The following is a 26,714-nucleotide window of genomic DNA, read 5'->3' on the forward strand; positions in this document are numbered from 1 at the left end:
GTGCACGCACACACACACACACATACACACACACATACACACACACGAGAGAGAGCTGGAACAAATTCTGGAGTCAGACAGCTCTCAACTCCAGTCCTAGCTACGCTATTCAATCCTTCTCTGAGATCAAACGTTATCGTCTGTGATGGTTAATTTTATGCATCAATTTTGCTAGACGATGGTGCCCAGATGTTTGGTCAAAGACCAGTCCAGATGTGGCCGTGAAGGTATTTTTAGATGGGATTAACACTAAAATCAGTAGACTGTGAGCAAAGGGGAAGCCCCTCCATCATGTGAGCCTCTTTATCTGCCCAACTGATGACCTTAAAAGAAAGAGACTGAGGTCCCTTGAGGAAGGAGGCCGTCTGCCTGCACACTGCCCTGGGCCTGCAGCTTCCACACACATCGACTCTGCCCTGGGTCTCCAGTTCCCAGACCTGTAGTTCCCACAAGTGTGTAAACCGATTCCTTTGTCTCTCCCCCAATACCCCCCCCCCAGAAAAAAAGTATTAAAGGACGATCTAGGGGTGGACAGTGCAGAACTGGGCTTTCTGGAACATTGTGGGATAAGAAATTGACTTTCATGGTCTCAGCAAGAGCCTGCCTTACTTACCTGGCTAGTGTCCTACAGATAAATGAAGGGCCAAGGGCAACTATAAGGCATCGCAGCGTACCTTCTCCTCTCTGCTCTGCGACACCACCTCACTTCTTTGGCCGAATAAATAGAAAATTCAACCCAACCATAGGGTGGATGTTTGCTGGGGTAAGGAGGTGTCAATCCATAATCCACCCGAAGTGTGGCATAACTAAAAAATTAAAGATGACTTATTAAGATTTTATATTTTGGGGGGACATCTTGCCAACCCCGGAAAGGTCAGTTGGTGAGTATTGCTGCTGGAAAGCATTTGAATATTTCAAGGCGCCCATAGACCCCATGCTATTCCATGTGATCAAATGCAGACCGAAACCAATAGGGTGTCTGCGGTCACCAGACCCAGGATGCACTCATTCACTGGACCTGATTCAGCTGTACAAGTGTGCCGGCACGTGCAGCTGTCCTCCTGGGGGGACATCACTCCCTCGACTCCTCTTATAAGTTCATGTGACTCACCAAAGCTTTTGAAATGGGAAAGAACAGGATATTAATTAAATTACCTCCAAGGTCGCATTTCCCCATTCTGAAATTCACCCCCATTCTATTCCACGTTGTCAATAAGTTGGGCCATATTGTCTGATACGGTCCTGGAGAGATTATATGGTGAGCCCAAATCCACATTGAAATGTACATACACACACACACGTAACAGCACTGCAATCGATCTTAAGAGTTAACTTGCTTCAATCGTATGCATTCCTTGCTTGCTGACCTAAACCCCACAGCTTGTAGCAGAACTAACCTACTTCCCTTGAGATCCTGCAGACGCCGCCTTGCAGCACAAAGGAGCAGACTTTCCAGAAGATAAGGCCTGACCACACTCAAAAACAGCCACCACTGACCATGGAATCCTCAGTAAGAGATACCTGGGAGCCTTGATTCCTGGTGCGGGAGGAGAAGACTGGACTGCATTGCCAGGACGCGGCGTGTTGGGCTGCACGGATATCCCTCACTGAGAAACACCTGGGAGCCTTGATAATTGGCAGAGCGGAGGACTCTGGAAGCATTGCAGTGACAAATGATGAACAGCTGAGCACCAGCTTTTCGGGCACACAGCCTTCTCACCATTTCCTGAGGCTTCCCTTTTAAAAGCCTCCTGCTTCACCTGGACGGGGACATGGTCTTTGAGACCTTAGTCTGCCGTCTTCGCCGGCTGCTGTCTTCCTGAATAAAGCTTTCCTTTCCCACCAACGCTTGTCTCTCACGTACTGGCTTTCTGGCAGCAAGCAGCTGAACCTGAGTTCAGCACCAGTCCTCTGTCTGGCAACACACACACACACATACACACACACACACACTCATATTCTTCAATATCCCAAAGATAAACACCATAAATTATCTCCCATTTTTAAATTTCAACATGGGAATTAAAGGCCAAAGAAATTGAAGCCTAAAATAATTCAAATTTTTTCATTTTTATTATACACCTGAAACTAATATAACACTGTAGTTAGCTATATTGGAGTTAAAATTTTTTAAAGTTTAAAAATCTTTTAAAACACGATTTTTCATCCTGCTCAGCGTTGGAGAGAGAGGTTTCTGGTGGTACTGACTTCAGATGGGTTTGTTCTAAGCTTCCGCTTACCAGCCCCTCCGTGGAAGGCATGTGATTCTTTCAGCACCTGCGAAGGGACAGAAATCCAATGCCAGTCTCTCTTATGTCCCATTTTCCCAAAGATCCATTAAGAGCCACCAGATTATCTTAGTACCACCCTCACACCCACTAAAGTTAGAAAACCTCAGCAAATTCCAAGCCCTGGAGAATTAATAATGGCAGGAACAGTCCCTCATAGAGGTCAGAGATCAGCCAAATAGCGTAACAGAGACTTTGAAAATTTCTGGGAGAAGGAAAATAAATGGAAACTATATGAAGAAGTTACATATTCTGGGTCCCAGCCTCATCAGGACACCAGAATGTCTGGCCCGTTGTTTGACAGGTTTTTTTCTATAAACACAAACCCAGCAGGACGACTTCACCTTTGCGGAGTTGCATGGTGATAGTTGCAAATTGACTGCTCTCTAGAAAGTGACATTGGAGACACCTCTGTCTTCCTGAAAACTTGAGAAATTTGAAGTCTCCCTATCTTACTAGAGGCTCTCTTCTGCCTCCTCGAATCTCTCCGTTTCTGTTTCCCCAGATGTTTCTGGCATCCTGATGGTGAACCAAGTATCGGATCTGTCTCCCCTCCCTCCTGCCAGCAGAGCACGCCACATTTATTTTTAGCTTCTTGTTTCCTGATAATTCCATTTCGGTGTTTTTTTTTTTTCTCTGCATTACCCAAGAAGATGGAATATCCCTCGTGAAACAACTCATTCCCCTGGCTCACAAAGGTCTTTATCTTTTTATAGATAAAACCCACCGTCGTGCTGCTGTGGTTGAACCCACAGTCTGGGGCTTTCAGATCTACGACAATCAGAGTTTATGATGCAAGCACTTCCCATCCACGCTGACCCCACTGGAGGGTGGGGATTCAGAGACTCAAATTCGGTGGGCTTGGACGGGACGCAGGCATCAGTGATTTTAGCAATCCCCCTCATGTTAATTTTAACGTACAGCCATGGTTGAGAATCCCTGCCAAGGAGACCTAGAAGGTTCTCTGCTCCTAATCCCCCTCACCAGCAGCAGCTACAGCCGTAGTCTGCTGGGAGCACAGAGCCACTGCCTCCCCTCAGGGCCAGTGAGACTCGAGGCCCACGGACAGTCTGCTAAACTCTGCCTCCCCACTAAGAAACTCCTCTTCCTGTAAAAGTCACAAGCTTTATTCTCAAAGATTCCCAGCCAAAATGCACCAAAACGTATCCGTGCCTGCCCCCTCTGTTCCACAACTGTAGTATGGATACACACGGTGAACTGACATGCATGCGGGGAGCAGACGCTGGGAATGAAGCCACAGAAGCAGCTAGAATAGTAAAGAAGGAGAACCAGGATGGAGAACACACCTGGATCTGAGGCCACCTGAGACTTCCTGCCTCTTTCTCCTCAGGGGTGAAGAAGACAGTGCCCCCCGCTCAGGCTTGGGCCGAGAAGTTGGGAGGGAAGAGAACAGAAGCCTGAGGGCCCCACACAGGCCTTCAGAGCTGGGTCCCAGGGGGCACCAAGAGGGTCCAACACTTGCTCAACCCAGAAGTGAGACCTGTCCTGGCTCAGGGGCGGCCTCACGAAGCAGGTCCACCCTTCCTCTTCCTGTGAAAAGGCAGCCAGGCATCACTGCGGTGCGGGGGGAAGGGTGGGAAGCAGCTGTGAGAGGGGAGCCATTCTGGAACACACCAGAATGGAGCTGTTCTGGCAGGACCTGGGTCTGAATCTCTCCCGCCCACCTCGTTGGGGACAATGAAGTATAACCAAGCTGGACACGTCACCTGCTGCTTCCTGCCTCCGGGTGGGGGTTCCTTGGGGGTCAACCACACGACATGTCTCGAGCTGACCCTCCGTCTGCCTGGTCTGTGCCCTCGGCCAGCTGTCTGCCGGGGTGCCTAGCTTCTGTGATGGCTACTTGGAAGTGATGCCGGGTTCCCCCTGGGCTCCCCTCTGTCCTTGCTCCTTTGTGCCATGTCACTGCTGTCGTCCATGTGAGCTGCCCCAGCAGTCTCCATGAAGTCTCCCTGGCGGCCTGACACTCTGTCCACACTTCCTGAGTGACCTTTTAACACACCGCCCACCCGGGCGCCCCTCCTTGCCCTGACCTGCCCCCGCCGTGAGCAGCCATCTCCAGTCACACCTCAGGGACACCCCAGGCCCCTCCTCTGACCATAGTCTGCTCATGGCTGCTCCCAGCTCACACCCTCGGATGAACTCGACCCTCCCTCGCCGGCCCTCCTCAGGACACATTTCTGTCACCGGACCTGTCCCACGTCAGCACACAATTATTTTAGATGTCCGTCTGCTGCTGGCCATGAGCTCCTCAGATCCTCTAACAGCTGGCATTGTATTGGTCACAGAGTAGGTCTTCCAGGTGTTTTATCCCTTTTCATTTTCAGGTACTAGCCCTGAGGAATGTACGAGAGACCCCCCCTCGGCCAGGATGGTGGTCGGTTTGCAAGCACTCGCTCCCGCATAAAGCAGCTTGTGACTACAGGGGTTCGTGCTCTCAGAACCGGCCACCAGATGGGATAAAAGGGATATCCTTGGAGAGTTTGACTAGTGAAGAAGACTTGTCCCTTGGAAAACACTGAAGAGAGAACAGGAGAAGCAAGTTCCTCCTCTGTTCCTTCTGCTAGTTCACTTCTTCTCCTTCTTTTCTTCTCCACCCTTCCTCTTGTTCTCTGGTCCCTTTTTCAATGTGTTTTGTTGGCATCCTTTTATAATTTTCATTCCACTTTTTTTGAGACTAAAATAATATATCCACATAGTTCTAAAAGCCAAAGAGCCCCTCTCCTCTCCTCCACGACTAGCCATTTCCACTTTCTTCTGGTATTTGCTTCTGTATTTCTAAATGCTAGGAATGTGCCGTCATATTTTGATTAATCAAAGCAGATACTACGTACTGACTTACAGTAGAAGACTTTATCATCCATGCGCCCTCTTCTCCCATCCCCCTAACTCCCAGTCTGACTACATGATATTTTGTAATTTCTACAACTTGTGACTTTCCTGGGGCTGATGATGGCTTCATTTTCTTTTAATCGCTCATCATCTTTGCCAAGTATTGCTAACGCCTCCCTCTACCCAAAACATGGTCCAGGAGAAGAAAGCTTCCTGGAAACATCTTGCACGTCGTCAAATATATATCTCCTGTTTTCCCTCCTTTTAAAAACGGGGGGGGGGCATAAAACTCAGGTCCAAGTGCAGCTTCTCCCGAAGCAGTCTGACCCTCACCATCACAGGAGGTCTGGGTGGCTGCCCCCTCCCCAGGGCTGCTCGGCCACCACGTCCCTCTCCCGTGTGAATCTCTTCCTTCAGCTGTTCTCTCGTCCTGTGTATCAGTTAGGTCTGCGAGCTGCTGTCACAAATAAACCTCTGAATCTCAGAGGTCATCACCATGGAAACGTAGTTCCCACCCCACAACACCCATGTTAGTATGTGGCAGGCTGGCTCCTACATAGTGATTCAGGGACCTTTGATCTCGTGGCTCTGCCCTAGAGACCTTTGCTTCCAGCTGATGGATGGAGAGGAGAATGGGAAAAAGGAACACCTATTTTTGTTAACTTCAGCCCAAAGGCAATCCTAGCCCCATTGCTGCCCGGATCCCCATTGCCAAGATGCAGGGGCACGGCCGCACCTCGATGTGGGGCTGAGAAGCTGAGAAACTTAGTCCCAGGGAGGCAGTCACTTTTCAGCAATGACTCCGCAGGAAAGCAAGACTCTGGGAGGACAGCAGGCCCCGTCTGCCACACGCCTAAGGCTCAGGGCCCCAAACCCCTGGCCCTGCCCCATTTTCACAGGAAGCCCCAAGCCAATTAACATTCCCACCAGGATGTTACACACCAAAAATCCAGCAAGCACACGAGCGTCACTCCTTTATATTGTTATGCTGTTGACATACAACGGCAGCCAACAAAGAACAGGATACAACTCATTGAGTCCTGCGCCCCGCCGAGCACACGCATCAGCTCCCACGCGGTGTGTCCGGTCGGCAGGTGTCGGGCACCCTGGCAAATCTTGTCGCCCAGCCGGGAGAGGGTGCCTTTGGCAAGAGCCTCATTACATATGTTCCATCTCCCCACCCGAGCCTACTGGGTCCTTGAAAGCATTTTTGAATTGAAAGGTCAAGCTCTGCTTGGTGAGAGGAACAGGGTCTGGTTTGTATTTGTTTCTGGTCAAAACAGGAAGTGTTTACCCCATTTTGTGAAATGTGTTAGCTTTTTTAAAAAGCAAATGCACTGTGGTGCACACAATGATTCAACCCTGAGTAATATGTGAAAGCTGCTTCAAGTCTCCGTACGGCCCGTTCCCTGTTCTTGTCCTCTTGTCACCAGCAGCTCAGCCAGAGCGGATGTCAGAGCCTCTCTTGCATGGGGGGGTCCCAGAGGCTGGCTCGTGTGATGGGCACACGGTGTGATGACCGCCCTGATCTTTGCACGTCCCACCTCCATCCTCAGTGGCCACTCTACGACAGCCACTGTTGGGGCAGTGGGACCGAGCGTGATAACTTGAAATGATGCTGGATGTGGGGACCGGAGTTCCAGCTCTGTCTTTCACTAGTCAGAGCACGTTCGACAAATCACAGTCTCTCTGCACTTCAATTTTCTCAATAAAATGGAGTGATGGTGAAAGTGATCTGAAATAGCAATGATCACAAAACTCAGAGCTGTGCCCTATCTTACACTTTCCAAAGCACGGACACTCCAGCACTGCATGCCATTATCCGCTCCGTGGCAACCCCATAGAGCCAGCAGGAAAGATGCCGCTCTCCCACTTCACGGATGAAAAAAGCCACACCCACGTAGGCCGCCGGTGGCCACAAGGAGAGAGGGCAAACAGAACAGGGGACAGTCCAGATTGCTTCAAATCAAGCTTTGTGGGAATGTACAAAGTGCCAGACCCTGGGCCAGTTGTTTTCAAAAGAAATATAAGAGCAAGTCCTTATATGGGGCTCAGGGTTGAATGGGGATGACCCAGGGCAAACGGGTGAACCCCGTTCGCTGGCCCGGCCCAGCCTCGCTCAGCAAGTTTGGATGAATTGAATGATGTGATGTTCGGCTGCCATTCAGAGAGCTTCGTGTGAACCGGCTAGAAAGAGAGTCTGGGGAGCGTGAGGTCAGGCCTGAGAGGTGCTTGAGACATGCAGCGGGGACAGGAGGCCGGCCGGTAGCTGAAGAACTTGCAGCACTCCATAAACCGGAATGATGAGCTTGGAAGGTGCGTGACTGCAGCACGCCAGCTGGGAGAAGTGCTTACGGGGCTGGCTTCACTGAACGTAGGAACAAGCATATCAACCATTTGTAAGTAAACTGTCTCCCAAAAGCCATGTCTTAGTCACGTGCTTGAGTGAGATGTTCCCACGGACACAGAGGATGTGCTCAGTTTCCACGTCTGCCCTTCTCCTCGCTGGTGTTTTCGTGCACTGGACATTGACAGCCCTACACTATGCCTTGTGTCTGAATTTCCATTTTTATACATTAGCAGAGGACTTGACACTGTTGGAAGACGACGCCAATTGCCAGGTGCTGCTGCCACTGCAGGAGAGAAAGCCAGGTCTCCTCTGAAGCCCGAGTCAAAACCATTGTCCTCTCTTCCTCCTCCATGGGGATGGCAAGGGTATCTCGGGAGGCCCCCCACGCCAGAGCTTTCTCATCAGCCTGGTGTTGCAGGGGTGGGGCGGTGGGAGCTCAGGTGGGATGGAGGTGACCCAAGGTCCCATGGGTCTCAAAGTGTCAAAGTAAGGTCGGAACAGACCTCGGGGCATTGGAGGTGGCTCAGCTGTCCTGCCACAGCTCCTACAAGAGGAGATACCTATTATGGAAGGAGAGGTGCCAGGCCAGTTACCCCAGCCCCCAGAGAAAGCCACCTCCCATCCCAGGGTCCCCTGACACCATGCAAAGGCTCTCACCTGACCATCCTAACTCACTCCCAAAGTAAACAAAACCATAGTTCACAGTTTCAGAAGAGCTTTGGCTCCCTAGAAGCAGAACTGCCCACTGGCCTCCCTGCAGCGTGCAGATAGACGGACGTCCAGACCATGGGACGCTCCACATTATTAGACAGCGACCACACACGTGCAGGTTTGCAAGTAGGCGCCCCAGCATCTCTGCTCAGCGACACCGTTCTCCTCCCCACGAAGGGGCGGCTCTGGTTGGTGGGGGCCCAGCACCTTTGCACATGTGACCAGAGAACAGCCCGGCTGGGCTCAAAAGCAGGAAGCAGGCTCTCTCCCTTTCCAAGGTGCTCGGGCACAGAGGCTGTTCTTACACCAGGGTAAAGACTGCTTGGGGAGCCCCCACCTCCATGGACCCAGAGAGGGGAGGCATTCTCCAGCTCTGGGGGTGAAAAGAGATATTTAAAAGCCCCAACTGGCTACAGACAACGTCAGTAACTTCTGTCGCTGTGGACAGAACAGCGGACCCCTGAGTGCCCATGTGACTCAGTTCATGTTCCATCAGTCAGAACCTAGGAGAGAAGGGTGATGAACACCCCACACCCCAATCTGCAAGGGTGCGGATGCCGTAAACACACAAGATGATGGCAGGTAATGTCCACACGGAGGTCTTACGGCACTTCAAAGAGAGAAAATCAGGACGATGGAGTCAGGGTAGTGCGGTCCCCAGCTAAATTCAAGAGTCCCCCTTTCGAAGTCAGTGCCATGTTTGTTGTATGAGACAGTTTATTGAAGGCATCCCACCTGGGTGCAAGAATCAGCAACAGTACGTTCACAGCCAGGGTCGATGGAAACATGTGATCAGAACTTTCCAGTTGCTGTATTTTGTGGAAGGCAGTGTTGATAATGATTTGAAGGGTGACCTATCACGCCCAAAAGTTGGAAGAACCCAGCTGACAAATGTAATATAAAACACAAGTACGTCTGTTATAAACCCCAATCCAACATCATTTTGCCAGCTCGAATTTCCCATCACATGACGTTCATGTTCGTTTGAGTTTTATTGGTGTTTTAGTTTTAGCTGCACTTAATTTTAAATGCATTCTGGTTTTATTATTGTATAAGGGCTATGGTTTTATGTTGGTACATATTTACACAAAATTATATAAAAATATTTTAATTCACTGCAATGTTTTGAAGATGACTCTATTATTTGGAGAAAAAAAAAATACTGCGTGGGGTTTGTCCACTTCCACCCCCTCAAGTCCTAAGAAACGCATCGGTTCACATACCATAAACTGAGTTCCGCGCAGAGTCAGATGAAAACGATTTCACTGTCGAAGCCGTGATCTCTGGTATCATCACCCTTCGTGCACTGCATGAAAGCGAGAACACAAACTTTTGTCCAGAACCAAGTCTCTCTCGATAAATCAGAGGTTAACCACCTCACTCAATCAGCAAGCGCTGTTTATTTTTTAGGATATCCCTGAAATATGAATCAAGAGGACAAAGAACAAAAACAAAACTATCAAGCCCGTCTGGAAGGAAAAAGACCAAGTTCCCAAGTGAGCGTGTTACTTGAAAACCATATAAACCATTTCTTCTTAGCTTGGCTCTGTCATCCATCTCGGAAAAGGATGTTTTTACAATCAGAGCAGAAATATGACTGGCGCTCGGACATTTACATTTCTTTGTTGCAAAATGAATGTAACTTGTTCAGATTCCAGCAGCGGAGAAAGCAGCAGAAGTAGTGGTTACTTTCCAAAGTGAAACTTAAAACCACAATCTCCGGGCACACAAAAAGGCAGAATGAGTCACCGGAAGAGGCCACTTGCTTGCAAAACTCATTAAAGGCAATGCAGGGCTGAATGGACTTCCTGCGCCGGTGAAAAGCTAGCTGGCATCAGGACAGCCCCTCCAGGCTCCCACAATTTGGGGGAGGAAGGGAGGCATCAGAAATCTGGGTACAGCCCAGGTCTGCTGTTCACACGCACCCAGCTGCCCGGCCCGGTTGGCGGGCGGAGTCCCCTCCCGGCTGCCACCAGCCCACGGAGATGCCGGGAAGGGGGCTGAGGCTGGCCGTTGTGCATCAGAGGGTTACGACGGCACCCCGTGACTCAATCGAGCCCCCACAGTGGGTTTCCAGGGGCCTCCCTCCTGCAACAGCTCCTTTCTGTCCCTCTGGCCAGGCCAGGCTCGTACGGTGCAGCAGCAGCCCCTGGGGACAGGACGTGGGCCTCCGCTGTGCCATCTGGAACCTGAGCTTGCATCAGAATCCCGGGGAGGACATACTAGCCCGGGGTGTGGGACCCACGCCCCTAGTCTGGGCAGGGGATTTGGGGTCAGGCCCAAGAAGCTGCATTTCTAACGAGCCTCTGGTGCGGGAGCTGCAGGCTCTGAGCCCCACGGATCTAAGCGGTTCTTCGACCTTCACAACAACCACCCACAAACGGCTCCCTCCTCCGAGCCGGTTAGTGATGTCTGGCCTTGGGCAGTGCCAACTGGAGGCACTTTGGCACCCAAACAGTCCCCGTAGGGCATTCCTCCCCCTCCCCACCAGCCCTCAACACACCTGGCTTGTCTCCAAGACTAGCACTACGGGGACGGGCCTTTGTCAAGCCCAGATAATGTTTTTAAAGGCTGTGCCTCCAAACCAGAACGGATTGTGCCCCCAGGTGGCCATTTGGGGCCTGCTGGCTTCCAGGGCCCACTTCGATTGGGTCATATTCAGGTTTCCTTTGGGCACCAAGCCTCTCCAGCCCAGCAGGGATGCCCTGCCACTTCGGGCTGCAACAGGAGAGGGAAAAGGGGGTCAGAAGCAGGAGGAAGGCGCGACGGGCATTTTGAGCACTTCTGTCCTCCCACCACCCCCAGGCTTATGGAAGCAGGGCAGTCCCGCTCCCACCCAGCCCCCCCCAGCCAGCCCCCGTCTGAAGACAAAGTACAGCCGTACAAAGGGAGGAAGAGGGATAAGTGATGGGTGATATGACACAGCTCTCCTGAACAGCTGCTTAGAACAGCACTCCCGCTACAACCAGGAAATCCAGAATCCAAAGGAGTTCGGCTTTTCATTTTAATGAGGCCTGCTTAACTTTCCTCAACAACTCTATGTCCCAGGGCTGCACCAGAGCCCCGCGCCGTTCCCTTTTACAGGAAAGGGCACCCTGGGGCCCAACGCTGGTGGGCACTGGCCCCACTGTCCTTGTTCCCCAGGCTCCAGTGAAAGGGCCAGTGAGTCTGGCCGGCTGTGTCCATTTCGAAGACCAAGATAGAAAGTATTTTAAATATTCAGGTGATTACAGCTGAGACATTGGGGGAAATTCAAGCTGCCGCACTCGCTTTCCCGCACACATGACGCTGCCTACAGCACCGAATGGAAACAGCATGGCCTAGCGGTACCACTGAGAGGAGAGTGGCCAAGGGCGGGAGCAGGTGGGGATCCCTGGGCCAGAGACTCCAGTTCATGCTGATTTTTACTTTACAGATAAAAGAGCCTACAATCTGAAATCAGAGGTGGAATAAATCTGTTCAGCTGCATGAGGGGGCTTGTTTTGTTTTCAAGATACAGAAGCATTAACTCTGAGACGCCCAGATGGCCTGCTCGGCTCTAGCTTCGCGAGCAGCTCAGCCTGGGGCCCCGGATAGCCGTCTTTCATGCATTTAGGGACCCATACTCTTACACATGTATCCCAAAACACTTCGGCTGATGCGGGTAAATCAACAGGACGTCTCGGGCATGCCGGCGATGCGCAAAACTAATAGGAATTATGACCGTTTTCAAGTCATCTGGGCGAACTAGCCAAGGGTTTTGACTGATTCATTCAAAATGTAAAGTGAGTGGGGCGCCTGGGTGGCTCCATCCGTTAAGCATTCAATTCTTGATTTCCGCTCAGGTCATGGTGGGGGGGTGGGGTGAGATCAAGTCCCGCCTCAGGCTCTGTGCTCAGCGCAGTCTGCTTGTCCCTTTCTCCCTGCCCCTCCCCCTGCTCTCTCTCTTAAACACATAAAATTTAAAAGAGAGAGAGAGGGACCCAGCCAGGTGCCCCCGCACGAAGGAAGGTACTCACTGCGATGATCACCTGGTGCCGCAGGGGAGTGTGGAACCCCTAATTGCACCTCTGCAACTAATACCACACTGTATGTTAACCGGAATTTAAATAAAAACTGAAGAAAAATGAGCCAGAAGAATGAGACTCTATGCCACGGAGGAGAGTCCAAAAATTGAGGACAGGGAATGTGAGACAAGGGAAGCTGCAGTTTATACTTTTATTTTCTGTGCATTATATACAGTGTTTGGACATCTTAAAACCCTTTTTGCTGGGGGAGAGATGGGCTAGCCACTTCCAGAGGCAGCCCCTGGAACATGCCAACCGACCCATCCGGACCCAGCCCTCCTCCAGCTGGTCTGTGCGCCCAGGAGGCAGCATTCCTCTGCCTTAAACAGCCCGGGGCTGGGCACTGGACCGCCAGGGACCACCCCTCCAGCTTGCAGGCTGCAGAAATAATTCAAGCTGGATACCTGCCCTGCCCTGCCCTGCCTCTCCTTTGGAAACCCCAGGAAAGGCTCTGGCCTAGGCTCTCCCCTCCCTCTGGCCACTTCTGCTTCCTGACCACCCTGGTGCTTCCCCACGGGCACTGCAAGGCATGACGTGCCTCCCGTGTCAAGGACCTGAGTGTAATGAACTTGGGTTCCTGAGCCTCTCCTGTGTCTCCTCTTGTGGCTGCACCTGACTATCTCACTCGAGAACACAGACCAGAGCCTGCTTGTGTGACACAGCGATCGTGGGCCAAGCCCTGGAGGAACCTGCATGTACCACACTTACCTGAGCCCACTCTGCTCTCGAGCCATTTCCACCAGGAGGACGGGCTCCGGACACAGCCCCCCCTGGCCACCCTCTCCCCCCTACCCTGTGCTTATGGAGAGTCAATACTGCACCAAAGGCGTCAGGAAAGACTGGCTCTTTTATTCCAAATATTGAACGGTTCATAGTCTTAAGGATTTCTTTTGAGTAGAGCATAAAAAATGCTTGGTATCACGCACTAGAAAGCAACGTAATAACATCCCAAAAAACTTTAAAATTCGCACGCCTGATTTCCAGAGAAATCGCTCGTCCACCTCCTTTATTACAATGTTTTCTAGCTTTGCAGCCAGCACGACACCATGGGGCATACAGTGATTGGGATCATTGTGCCAGCACATACAAGTACAGATCAAGAATTGTAAATAAAATGGAAAGTGGTGATCTCAACCTGAACTCGAAAAGGGGAATTTCCCTTTGAAGGTGTAATCATTTTCCATGTACCAGGTCTGTCTAGTTTCCCTCACCACATGGGATGATCATGTGATGACGTCACGTGGAAGGACTCGTTTCCACAGGGCAACTGTGAAGCGTGGGGTCCGATGCAGCACGCCAGCGCACGACCGCAGGGTCACTGGGTAACGGGTGTGTAAATACGGGTAAACCAGCTGACAGCCCCACAGCCACGTACAAATCTCATTTTCAGAAGCCGCCAGGCAGGTGTGAATGTTACAGCCCCCCCCCAGGGGTCACACTCTGGACGTGACACACTTCCGAGCGTGTCCCCTTCTGGAAGGCATGCTCTGTTTCGGACGGCAGCGGTGTGGAGCTGTGTAAGGGACCTCAAAATCAGGAATGAGGGTTGCAAGCTCTCCCACGTCCACACGGAGAGTGACTGCAGCTGGCCGTCCCGAGGAAGGGGACGCGGGATGCCACGACGTGGGACACGCTACCCCTCCTCAAAGCCGGATCCTCCCCAGTGCAGAGGACATACGAGGTCAGCCTCAGCAGGCACGTGACCTCGTGCTTAGTTCACAGCACTTCCAGTTCACCCCAAAATACCCTCACGACAGAATTAACATAGCCACTCAAGGTCACTAATGAACAAGCCCAGAGCAGTTAAGGCAGAACTACTTTTAATTATTTTGAATGCCTCCAAAAGGGAGTCTGCGCATGCGCGTTCCGAGTCTAGACAAGTCTGTGATGGACAACACACGCGCGTTTGCCTCTCTGCAGGGCCAGGCAGACCGCTGGGTAAAGGCAGCCCTTGCTGACACAGCCCACCAGCCACGATGAAGGCAACACCTCTGGATTTTCTTTCACAGAAAGAGTAAAATTTCATTCAACTGTTGCAGGTTCTGACTCTAACAATGCGATTTAAATAGGAAAGCGTTGCAGTCATTGGAGTAAAACACTCTTTAAAAAAATACTTCAAAAAGTAAAGCAAAACCTTTTACCAAAATAATTCTTTCACTTTTCAAACTGTTCTCTCCAGAAGCCAGTTTTATAAACAAGGAATCATCATCTTCTGCCGACTTAAAGAATGTCACTCGAATTATTACTTATCCACTTGCCCTTAATTCGAGCGGGAAAAGTGAAGGAAAATAGAAAGTATTACCCATAAGCTCCAAGGAAGGTCAGTGTTGTGGGATATACAGAATAAGGCTCTTTGGATAGTCTCACATCTCTATCATTTTAATGTATTAATGACAGTTTTAATAGAAAGAGTATGGCTAAAATTCTCATAACAATAACCCAATCTGAGCAAAGTAATAAATAAGAGCATCTACAAAGAACATAACGTCTTGAAGCGATTTTCGTAAAACCACCTAGTTTCTTTCGAGAGCTCCCAACAGAAATCGACACCATCACCACGTGGCGCGAGCTCCGTTCAAATCCACGGTTAGAGCACCGCCCGGCTGGAGAAGGGAGCTGGCGGAGTGTCGAGCTCGTTCCAAATACTGCCCTAGTAATGCTTCCTATAATCTGAATTTAAGGCATTGCAAAGTTAGAGAGCGCCGGACGAAGCACATTCTAAATAAAATGTCTGCCACGGATGCATTAAGGCATAAACAGTCCAGCCTTGGCCACAAAAATGGGGGGAAATATGCCAACTATATAGGTTATCTTTACTCAGAGGAATTAAATTATTTCTGGCCTAACCATCAGACCCGTCGGCAAATACTGCAGGGAGACACCGCAGGCCGAGCCAGCACGGTGAGGGGAGAGACCCCGCGGAGCAGGTGGCGGGACCCTCAGCCTTCCCGCCGCACACAGAACAGGTGGCACCCACGGCCACAGAGGGAGACGGGCCCCTCCTCTACCACAGTCCCGCGCGTCCGGCGTGCCTCAACGGAACGGTCATCGGCGGGCCCCCCTGGCGGCCAGCTCTGCCCAGGAACCGGTGAGGACCCACGAGAGTGGCCGGGGCAGGGCAGCGCGGCGACGGGCTTGAAGCCGCCCCCGGGGATGGCTTCGGCTCGGAATGCACCCGACGCCTCGCCTCCGTGTTTCACTCGGAAATGTCAACCCCCGGGGGCACGGGGAAGGGACAGAAACTCCCCTCAGATTTCTCTGCTCTTAAGCAAATGACCGCACATCAGGCTCCTGAGCTCCTGCTCTGTGGCTCCCAGAACCTATCCTTTAATCGGGGGTGCCGGCCTTCACATGACGTCAGCGGGTTGCTCGCAACGGTTTACGCTGAGGCGGAATGAACGTCCTGGTTTTCAAAAGGTGGCGGCGGCTCTCTCCAGAAGGTGAAATTACTGAACGTGTCTGAGCAGGGGAAGTCCGAAGAATGGCTTCTCTTCAGCAATGGGAAGACGTGGTCAACCACTTCGCAGAGTCTCACGTACCTGGAGGGAGAATGGACAACGTCATTGCCTCAGAGGGACCCCCAGGCAAGCGGGACACCCGCCAGGTCCCCTGCGCTGTCCATGGAAGCGAGGAGAGATCCACGGCCCCGGGGAACAGACTACCCTGCTTAACGCGGTGGCAGTTGTTCTCGAATAATTCCTCCCTAATTAACAAGAAATCAACACGCGTCCAAGTAGGAGTCAGAGAAGGCCCCACGGGCGAGGCGGGTGGAATCTGACTTGGCAGGAAAGACAGAAGAAGGGGGACAAGCACGAGTTGGGGGACGGGAGGAAACCCGCATGGCAGTGGACAGCTGCCTGCCTTGGACTAAGGAGACACAGACTTGACCTTCAGCTCTGCCATTTACCGGCTGAGTGACCTTGGGCAAACGGCTTCATCCCCTCTAAGCCACAATCTCCTCAACTGTAAAGGAAAGGAAAACTGCCCCTGTGTCCACATGAGAGTTAAATAAAAAAACGTATGCGGCATAAAATGACGCAGATTTGGTGCTCAGTGAATTTATTCAACGTCCATCATTAACATTAGCCCTTGCTGATTGTTAGCCTCAGGGAAGAAACCTTAGCTGGCACGAGGGACAAGAGACCTGGGATCCACTCCCACACCAAGGTTGCTGTGTAACCTTGGGCAAGTGTCTTGCCCTCTCTGGGCCTCAGGCCCTTCATCTTTATGGAATACGGAGTTGGACTAGACGAGTGTTTCTCAACGTTCCCCGCAATATTCTCTCCCTCCATTTTCTGCGTATTCTCAAGAAGACGTTGCGTCTTTGTCTCTTTGGCCCATACTACAAAAAGAAAGTTGCTGTATTGAACATGCATTTTCAGACCTCCGGGCGCCTCCAACCAGAAATTCTGACAAGCCCAGGCCTCTCCACACGTCCCCAGAGTCCTCCCTGACAGTCACGGGGTCCCTCTCCAGTTCCAATTTGCTAAAAACCAAAAAGCGCTTTCGAAACAAACTCCAGGAATTAGCATGTTCTGAGGCATCGAATACCTTATTAACTAAGGATGAGAGTGTGTATTTAATAAAGGACCCCCGAAGGGCTTATGAGGAACATCGTGCTTGCACAGAATGAGGAAAATCTCCCCTAACAAGCAAGAATTACGTCTTTCCTGGGGATTAAAACAAATTTTTAAAATACCTCCTGGCTTGAAGACCTATTTGTTTGAGTTCTGTGGCTCTGGGAGGCACCCCGCCCCGTGGGGAGCCGCTCAGAGCGCGTCATCAGGGTGTGTGGCAGGCACCCGCTCCAAACTGCCGAGTGCCCTGGGTGCTGGCCGGGCCCCCTCTGCACCCCTCTCGCACACAGGCCCTTGGGAGCAAACAGAGCTCCCACACGGACAGTCACAAACCACGGCAGTGAGCGCGGACACCCCCGTCCCCGCGGGCCGCTATCCATCTGATTTCTCAGACACAGTGTCCCTGGATCTGAAATGACCGTCCCGAGTCTGGTGCCAGAGACAGCATGTGCTCTCCGGGGGACGGAGGGGCACTGCCCCCCAGGAAGGGCCTCGTGTCCTGGCGTGGCACGAGACGACAAGGCGCCAAGTTCCTCCCACACGGAGATCCAGCCCGGGCCAAGGCGCCTGAATCCCAGAGTCTCAGCAGATGGGATAAGCCCACAGGCCTCCGGGGTAAACCCTCGCGGGGGCTGGGACCCCTCCTGCCACGTCCCTTGTGACAGACCTGCCGCGGGGCTGCTGCCCTTTCAGGGCAGTGTCTCATCAGTTCAGGTGCTTTCTGACCCTAAAAAGAGATCTCTTAGACCTTCTCCAGCCCAGGGAACCCTTTCACGTGGGAAACAGGAGCCCCCGATGCTGCGGGGCCACTCCGAACGTGGCCGGGGTAAGCCTCAGTCTGTGCCTGCTGTGCCCGGCGCTGCCCCGGCTTCTGAAGGACGGAGGAGGCTCCTGGCTCCATCCTCCTTTCCCCCCGCGTATCTTGAGAACTGCTTAGGAACACGCATGACCGGGGGATGGAGGCATGTGGGGCTGGCCCCAGCGCTCCCTCCCGCCTACAACTGCCCCCCATTTAGGCTAAAGCAAGCTTGAACGGGCATAAGGATCATCTCGGAAGTGACAGTGTGCTCTCGGAGGAACCTAAACCTCTCATCTGCCTAAAACCACTGGGGGTGCCTGTGAAGCCGCTGGAACCAAACCCCCAGTTCAACTCCTGCCCGTGAGGCGGGCTCCTGCAGCCCCCCGGGGTCACTCGGGGCCAGACAGCGCAGCCTCTGAATCAGGCACGGCAGGGGGACAGCCGTCTGCCTGGTGTCGCCCGGTGGGCAACGCTCACCAACCCAAGGTCTGAGGAAACGTTCTCCACCCTCCCACGTTAGGAAGCCAGACAGAAGCACACCGAAGTCCAGACAGAAGCACACCGAAGTCCAGACAGAAGCACACCGAAGTCCAGACAGAAGCACACCGAAGTCCAGGGAGACTCCTCCTTTCAGACAGGAGCCCGGCTCAGCCCCCTGCCCCAGGGCGACTCAGCTTCCACCACAAGCACGAGAAGAATTCTTACGACTTCTGGTGAGAGCAGCGTGGCAGGTCAGTGTGTGAAGACACACAGAAGTTTCTCGTCCGTAAATACAGCTTCACATGATTATTTCAATTTGGTTACATTTCCAATTTGCACGCTAGACTTTCAGTCCTCCCTTGGCAAATCTAAACCACTGGTTTTGAAATGCGTTCAATTCCACTCAGGAGCAGACCCTAACCACCAGTTTAAATTGTTGACCCAGAGGGGGCCTGATTTAATGCAGATTGTCCAAAACTTACGTTTTGGACAAAATACCAGGAGTTAAACTATATTTCCTTTGCAGGAATTAAAGATGGAAATAAAGGCAACAATGAACAACAAGGCGGAGTGTAAACCGTAAACCATCATATTCCAAGACCGAGACTCGAAGCGCGCAAGGTCACAGCCGTCCCACAGAATGTGCACGGTACTCACGAGGAGATGTTGGTCTTTGCGTGTTCCTGCACAAGTTCTCCTTTGGGATTGACAGTGAATATTCTGTTCAAAGACACTCCTACTTGCTTATACGAATACACATCCTGTGTTTGGGAAAGTATAAATTAGGGGGGAAAAAAGGCATTATAAACACAAATATGGGATATTTCAGATTTGATGCAGATTTATAAAATTTTCAATAACCAGAGCTCTATTTCCAAATAGTGTAGAGAAAAAAGTATCTCTGGACGTGAAATTATTAAATCAGTTTCCCCCTCGGGGCCACTGTGCGCTCATTCGTTCAAGAGCTGAGCTAATGAGTAAACAAGCTACCACACCCCCCTGCAATTCTTACGTCCCTTAAGGCTATTCTCTGACCCATTTTCTCAGGCAGGAGTTTCAAAAGGGGAACTTTCTTACTGGGAAGCTAGTATCCAACTATGTTATCCAGAATGTTAAACTCTCCTGTGAATTTGGGCAGTGCACATAAAACCTCAAAGCGCCACTTTTGCCGTATGCAACAACGCTCTGAAAACTTGCGATGCCAAATTTCCCCATGCTGTTAAGGCCTGGCCTTGTGGTTCCCTTCCGGTAGAAAGGGTCTAATCCTATTCTAGGTACTTGTTCTACTAAATTAGCAAGTGGTTTGGAATTTGAAGTTTCTAGTCCCACATTTCAAGCTTCAGACTGAAACCCACTAGCCAATCTTTAAAGAAAACTAGAGGCCATGAGATAATTAGACAATCTCCTTACAGCTATTTCTAGCGGGAGGGGAATCTGGCTCCCCACGGAGTCAAGACCCACCTTTCAGATGACACCTATCAGAAAAGGCGGTAATTTCAAGAGCTCTTATCTACCCAATCTAGCACTTACAGCCGGTCGGTTTCCAAAAGCAGCATAAAAGGGTTCTGTATTTGGAAAAAACAGGTTTTTGATGTCGGTCAAACACTGGACTTTAAACTTCTCCGGCTTCTTCTCAATCACTTCTCTGTTAAAACAAATAAATAAATAATGGATCAGCTTGAGACGGGAAGCTTCATTAGCATCAAACTATTTTTAAATTCACAGAGGGTGAATCCGTACTTTCAAGTCTTCCCACAAACAAGATGCTAAGGACAAGTGATTTTACTAAAGACCTCCACCAGTCATCCAAGGAACAAAGAATTCCAGATGCGGAAGAGAGAACATCTCCAAACTCGTTTTATGAGGCTAACATAGCCTCAAAAACAAAACTGAAAAGAAGAAAAGCATGAGCCAAGTGTGGACCAATCTCCTTCACGAATGTCAGGGCAAACATCCTAAATAAATATGCATATGCAAACTGACGGCAGCAAAGCACAAAAATCTTATTCCAGGAATGCAAGAGTAGTTCAATCCTTAAACTAATGAATGTAGTCTAACGCATTAATAGATTAAAGGAGGAGAAAACATACCATATTCATAGACACAGACAGGGCATTTGATACAATTCAGAGCCCAATCAAGATGAAAAAACTTAAACCTGGAATAGCAGGGAATATTCCACACCCACAGCAAACGTCCCGTTAACAGTGAAAAAACAGGTGGCACTACCACCATTTCAACCCAACACTGCGCGGCAGGTCCTCGCGGGCACGGTGACGGAAGGAAGACATAGTTATGAGGATTGGAAAGGAAAGAAAGGAAACTGTCACTACTCACACACACACAAAAAATACATTAAAAAAAAGAGAATCTGCAGATGAATTATCATCATTAATAAGAGATCAATAAGATTGTTGGCTATAAAATCAGTATACAAAAAAACTAATGTATAAAAATCAATTGCACTTTCATGCATCAGAAGAAACAAACAGGTAAAAATATAATTCTGTAAATAGAAATCAAAAATTTTAAACGTCTAGGAATAAACCTAATAGAAGATTGCCAGACTTTTATGGATAAAATTATAAACTTTATTGAACTATATTAGGAAAGACCTAAATGAAAAAATACACCGTAGAAGTGAATTGGAAGACTCAAAATTACAAGGAGATACTGACTCTCCTTAAACTCATCTACAGGTTCACTGCAATTTCAACCTCTTGACACGATTTTGTGTGTTTTTATAAAACTTAATCGTCACAAATACACAGAAGAGCAAAGGCCAGAAACCAAGTCACACACTTACAGACACTCGATTTATGAGCACAATGACAACTCAAAGCAGGAGGAAACGGGCCATCGTTTCAGTAAATGATGCTGGGACAACTGAACATCCCTAGAAGGGAAAGAAAAGAAAGAAGGAAAAGGGCCTCCCGCACTCGACAGGCAACAATCAGTTCCTCGTGGATCACACACCAAACGTGAAAGGCAGCACCTTCGGATAAAACAGAGGAGCCTCATTTCATGCCCACAGCCAGGCAAGCCCTTTTTAATACACAAATCGCACGAACTACAGGGGAAATGATATGTTCAAGCGCATGAAACGAAGAATTTATGTTCATCACAAACCATACACTGGGGAAGGCTCTTTGCAACGCTCATAAGAAAGGCTATGGATATAGAATCCATCACGCACACAAATCAAAAAGAAAATTGGGAAAACACTTGAGCAGGCACTCCACAGAAGATGAAGCCCAAAGGGCCCACAAACATGCGAAGAGCGGCATTTCACACCCACCGGACTAGCAAACATATAAATGGCTGACGACGTGTTGGCAAGAGAGCAGAGCAAGGGGAGCGCTTGTACGCCACTGTGGGAGCCTAAACTGGTTCGACGACTTTGGAAAATGGTTCAGAATGACCTAACAATGCTGAATATGTGTGTCCTCTATGGCCAGCAATGCCAAGGCTACGTGTGTACCTTGGAGCAACTAGTGCCCATGCAGACACACGAGAAACACGAGAAACGCTGCTTTTAATGGTAAAACACTGGAAACGACCCAAGTATCCATCGGTAGTAGGGTGGATAAGCGGCGGTCACCCTACAACAGGAGACCACACAGCAGTAAGAGCAACGAGTCGCAGCTCTGCTCAACAGTCATGGGAACGTGCTGTTGAGCGAGAAAAGCAAGCTGCAGAAGGACATAGGAGACGTTTACCTATCGTCCACACAGGTGCACAATTAAGCATGTTGGTCAGGATCTCAGTTATATGCGATAGAACTGTCCCGAAGAGCAGGGAAAGATTAACCCAAGATTCAGGGAGAGTGGCTACCGTCACTACTCAGTGGGGAGGGATGGGAGGGACCAGGGCTTCAAACGGAACGACCTGACCTTTTGCTTTAACTGGATGGTGGGTACCCTGGTGTTCACTATTTATCATTTATACCTCACATGTATTTTACAAACTCAAAGTGTAATTTAGATGATGGTGGTGGTGGTGGTGGTGTTGGTAGACTATTAGCCTCAGTGTCATAAGACCCCAGGGCTGGTCCTGGCTCTGCACTGACTTCCGTGGCCTCCAGAGCCTTCGCTAAACTTAACTAAAAGGGTTTTACGGTCTGTATCTCAGGACCCACGGGTATGATGATGAGTCTCAAACTTCAGTCCATTCAGGGGAAAGCATCCAAATTCAGCTTCCTGCTTCTATTTCAATCTCTCTCTCACACACACACACTCAAGCACACGCCCTGGGCACGAGTGTGTGAGTGTGGCAGGTGGGGAGGAGGGTGTCTGCGTGCACAGACACCAGGAAAGCAGTGCCAGTGAGGAAGCACCCCGCGGCCCCGTGCCGCCAGTGCTGGGCTCCCTGCGGGCAGTGAGGTACGCCGGGAGGAAGCAGTGAGGACCGCTGCCAGATCGGCCCCTTGGCACAGCCTAGGTCTTCGGTGACCCGCATGTACAAACAGTCCCTGTCCTGACTCACCCTTGAGGTAATTTTACTCCAGCAAACAACGAAGCATCATTGATCCGAGTCTCAGAGCAGCTCGAAAACCCCAAAGGGAAAATGAGGGTCCTGGTGAAACGGCATCCTCCTTCCCAGAGCTAGAGGCCAGCCTCTGTTGTTGCCAAACTCCAGAACTGCACACCTGCCAGGATACCCAGTGCTGGGACTTGGCAGAGGTGAGCTGCCTGTCATCAGTGAGACGCCCCCCCCCCCACTGCCACAAGACTGAGCCACATGTATCAGGAACGGGTGCCACACCACAGGGGCTTTGGGACCACGATCTGAAGAGCCCTGCCTCCACAGAAGAGGTCAGGGAACGAAGACTCAAAGCCAGTGTCCACTTTAAAAGGAGAAGCTCCTGAGCCAAAAGGTGAGGTGTGGGAAACAGATGCCTCAACTTCTCTCAGACATGTTTCCTAGAACCATAGCATTTCGGGCTGAAGGGGGACACCTGAGACCATCTAACCCAGGCCTCGCATTCGGCAGCTGAGGACGCAGACTCAGCAGACAGACGCTCCATGTCGTCACACCACCAGCCAGTCGCCAGGCGGCATCGGAGCCTGGGGCTCCCCGTCCCCACCTGCCGACTGTGCTCCGCCCACTGGGTTCATTCGCCTTCACTCCAGGCGAGACCCAGGCAGTAACCTCAGAAGTGCCCCCAGTGAGAGCGTCTTGCTAGCGAAGGTCATTCTGGCTCGTGGCAGACGTGCCCGTCAATTCTAGAAGCTCTGCAGGACGATGGCTGACACACAGAGACGGCTCCGGCCAGAATGTGGAGCTGGAAGGACCAGGCTGTCGGCCAAGGCTGTCAGGAGCCCCTCCGGCTCCTGAGAGGGAACACACGCTGGGAGGCGTCCTTGTTTGGTTTAATAATTCCGCACTGTCCAAGATCGGTCACTTCTGATAGATCTTGGAGAGTGGTATTTCAATGAGAAAAAAATGAAAAAGCTCGCCTTAAATGTGTATTTAGTGGTGGGAGATCGAAGTAATAATGTCTACGTTTTGTCTCACCCTGCAAATCCTCAGTACTTGATACGTGATAATGAGTAGCTTGCTACGAACTGTCGACATACGTCAGGGACCCCATTTCATTAACGTCTGGATTGTGAGGCCAGCTCTCAGGACTTAAAAAACACTATGGCATCCAGAGGTTGGCCTGAATTTCCTCCCCAGAATGTGCAAGTTTCAGTGTGAGATCTTTTACTACAAGAAAAAAATTACAAATCACACAAAACAAAGCTGCAATGGAAAAGGTATCCGCAGAGCTGAAGAAAACTACCCAGGAACCAACATGGCGCTTTGGGCCCATCTGGATTTTTCTGTTGTCTGCACAGTGAGCGGCAGCAAGCGGCTAAGCTGGTCCTCAAACTGAGGCAGAATCCTGCCAGAGCCTCTCACTGGGTCTTAAAGACAGAATTGCATGATACTTAGAACCAGCCTTTGGCAGAACCGACACCGTTATAACCACACTAGATGATGTTTTGAGAGCAGCCTGGGAAACTGCCCTGGGTCGCAAGGTGCAGAGAAGCCCCGTCTTCTCCTCTACCAGCCCAGGTGTCCAGACTAAGTTTTGCGTGACTTCTCTGGATGTGGCTGTGATGGCGAAAGGAGGAGGAGAAGCGGACATCGGCCAGTGATGGCAGAGGACCAGAAACCAAACCAGAGGGGAGCCTGGGGGGCTCAGTCGGTGAAGTGTCTGCCTTCGGCTCAGGTCATGATCCCAGGGTCCTGGAATCGAGCCCTGCGTCGGGTTCCCTGCTCAGCAGGGAGTCTGCTTCTCCCTCTCCCTCTGCCTCTCCCCTCCACTCCTGCTATCACTCTCTCTCAAATAAATAAATGAAATCTTTAAAAACAACAACAACAAAACACGTAACCAGAACTCCCAGGAAGGACAACTTTCCTGGGAGACAAGGGCCAGGTAAGTGGTGGTGGCGGGTGGAGGGGCCGCTTGACCCAGCCCAGCTCCCTGATTAGATGGAAAGCAAGTTGATTCTCAGAGTCATTAGGACTCAGCCCGGCCACACCAGCAGGGGCAGCCGTCCTCAAAGGGAGAACAGCAGGTGCACAGGCTTGAAGTAGAGAACACTGTTCTGGAAAAATGGGGTCAGGTCAGTGTGACTGAGTTTTAAAAACTGAAAAGAAGGGCAGGGGGAAGTCAGGAAGAGTCACGTGAGCCAAGCTAGTGAATCTGGACTTGATCCTGAGAGCCAGGATGAGCTTAATGAAGGGTGTGGCCAGGATGACGGAGCCAGACCTGCTTTTTAGGGTGAACTTTCTGGTGCCCACAGTGGGGCAGGAATAGGGGTTGCAGCAGAGCAGTGGACAGGCTCCTCTCACCAACACTTCCCGGGAAGAGGAGAGGGGGCCTGGACTGGCCTGCAGCTCCGGTGGCCATACCTGTGCAAGGCCGAAAAGAGACTGCTTGGGCTCAGCAGCAGGGGACCCTGAGGCAGCACCGTGCCCCTCTCGTTGACCCAGTGCAGGTAGCCCCTCGTCATGTCCGCCATCCCGATGGCCCGCGCAGAACAGTAGAGAAACTTGTAGCCGTTTCTGAAAGAGAGACAAAGCATTCGCGTGTCATGGCATCACACCACGGGAAGGTTCTGCATTCGCAAGCCTTAACCTGAATGTTTCACCCAGAACGGCACTGCTGCAAGCATCCCTCCCCAGCAGAAGGCCGCATTCTAGAAAATACTCTTTTGCATTGAGAACGAAGCCTGAATGTGTTTCACTGTCCCTTACTAAGCACTTTCACTTCCCTCACTTGGTTTAATCCTCATGGGAACTTCATTCGATAGGTATTTCCCTCCTCTTTACTGCTAGGGAAACTGAGGCTCTGTGCCAACTGGCCAACCTACCTGTACCCACGCCGCTCCCTGCACAGGGCCCCACTACCTGCCAGCTCACAGACCTCACAGCAGGACCGAGCCCACCCCCTTACACACGCCATCAGAGTCTCCCCCGGGCTGGATAATTCCCGTAAGCACATAAATACATACTCCACCCTCTCTCATCTCGCCTAAAAATAACCACTGCCACCAAAGGTCTTCCCTCTCCCCAGACCAAATCCCATTCCCCCGTTCCCTTGGCAGCAAAACTCCTTCAAAGGGCTATGTATCTGCATTGGCTGCACATCTCGCCCCATCAACCCGCTCCAAGCAGACTTGTTCCCCAGCCTGCTGGCCCCGTAGGTCCCTGCGATGCCACAGTTCTCGTGTGACAGACTTCCGGGCAGCACCCCTTCCTCTGGACACCTCCATCCCTCGGCTTCCCACACAGGTCCCCTGGCTCTGTCTCTACCGAGGCTCTATGTGCACAATCCTGGGGTCCAGGGGCTCTGTCCTCCTCAGCACCTAGGTCCCTAGGGGATCGCACCCACTCCCCGAAGGCTCTAAATGCCACATCCGAACCAAAGCGATGTACCATACCGGTGATGTTGTGATATAATACAGATATATGTGGTCTTCATCCCCGGATCCCAGCATAGAGCTTCTAAGCCCTTGGAATTTCCTGAGTGACAGGTCATTTATTATTTGAAACAAGCCCCTCCCTCCAACCTGAGTTTATGCTAATGAAGCGGTCCTTGGAGGGGGGCTCGTTGCTATAGGAACCAACCATGCAACCAGAGGGTTAGAAGTTTCAACCCCACGACCACCCCCAGACACACAAATACTGGGAAAGGGGCTGGAGATTGAACCCAAACACCAATGGCCAATGATTTAATCGATCATGCCTACATAATGAACCTCCACAAAAATCCTAAATAATGGGGTTCAGGGTTCAGAGAGGTAGGTGAGCGCATCCACATGCTGGGACACACCCCAACCCCATGGAGTGAGACCCTTTCAGATCTTGCCCTATGTACCTCTTCATCGGGCTGTTCGTTTGTATCCTTTAGAATAAACTGGAGTGTTTGTCTAAGTTCCATGAGCCATTACAGCACATTATTAAACCTGACAAGGGGTGGGGGGGACCCCTGATTTGAAGCCAAGTGGGGCAAAAGTCGGGGTAAGCCAGGGACCTCCTACTTGCGGCTGGCGTCTGAAGTGGGAGCTGTCTTGTGGGCCTGAGCCCCTAACCTGTAGGGTCTACCCTGCCTCTGGGTAG

At 51.0% G+C, this 26,714-nt stretch overlaps 1 protein-coding gene across 3 annotated transcripts in view; it reads right to left on the minus strand.

Moving 5' to 3' along the window:
- Window positions 1–13,074: 13,074 nt before the first annotated feature.
- Window positions 13,075–26,714, minus strand: part of LPIN1 (lipin 1) — a 71,533-nt gene continuing 57,893 nt past the window's right edge. For 2 of the 3 annotated variants that reach the window (XM_040622787.1, XM_040622788.1), the window contains 4 exons: window positions 25,005–25,157; window positions 19,632–19,746; window positions 18,759–18,862; window positions 13,075–15,784 (listed from right to left, as the gene is read on the minus strand). In XM_040622787.1, coding sequence (XP_040478721.1) covers window positions 15,625–15,784; window positions 18,759–18,862; window positions 19,632–19,746; window positions 25,005–25,157 — 532 coding nt within the window. In that variant the 3' untranslated portion in view covers window positions 13,075–15,624. The remainder of the gene's footprint in view (window positions 15,785–18,758; window positions 18,863–19,631; window positions 19,747–25,004; window positions 25,158–26,714) is intronic. The other variant, XM_008702761.2, reaches the window with a different exon arrangement.

This window comes from Ursus maritimus, unplaced genomic scaffold (genome assembly GCF_017311325.1).
Source record: "Ursus maritimus isolate PB19 unplaced genomic scaffold, ASM1731132v1 scaffold_6, whole genome shotgun sequence".
Lineage (NCBI taxonomy): Eukaryota > Metazoa > Chordata > Mammalia > Carnivora > Ursidae > Ursus > Ursus maritimus.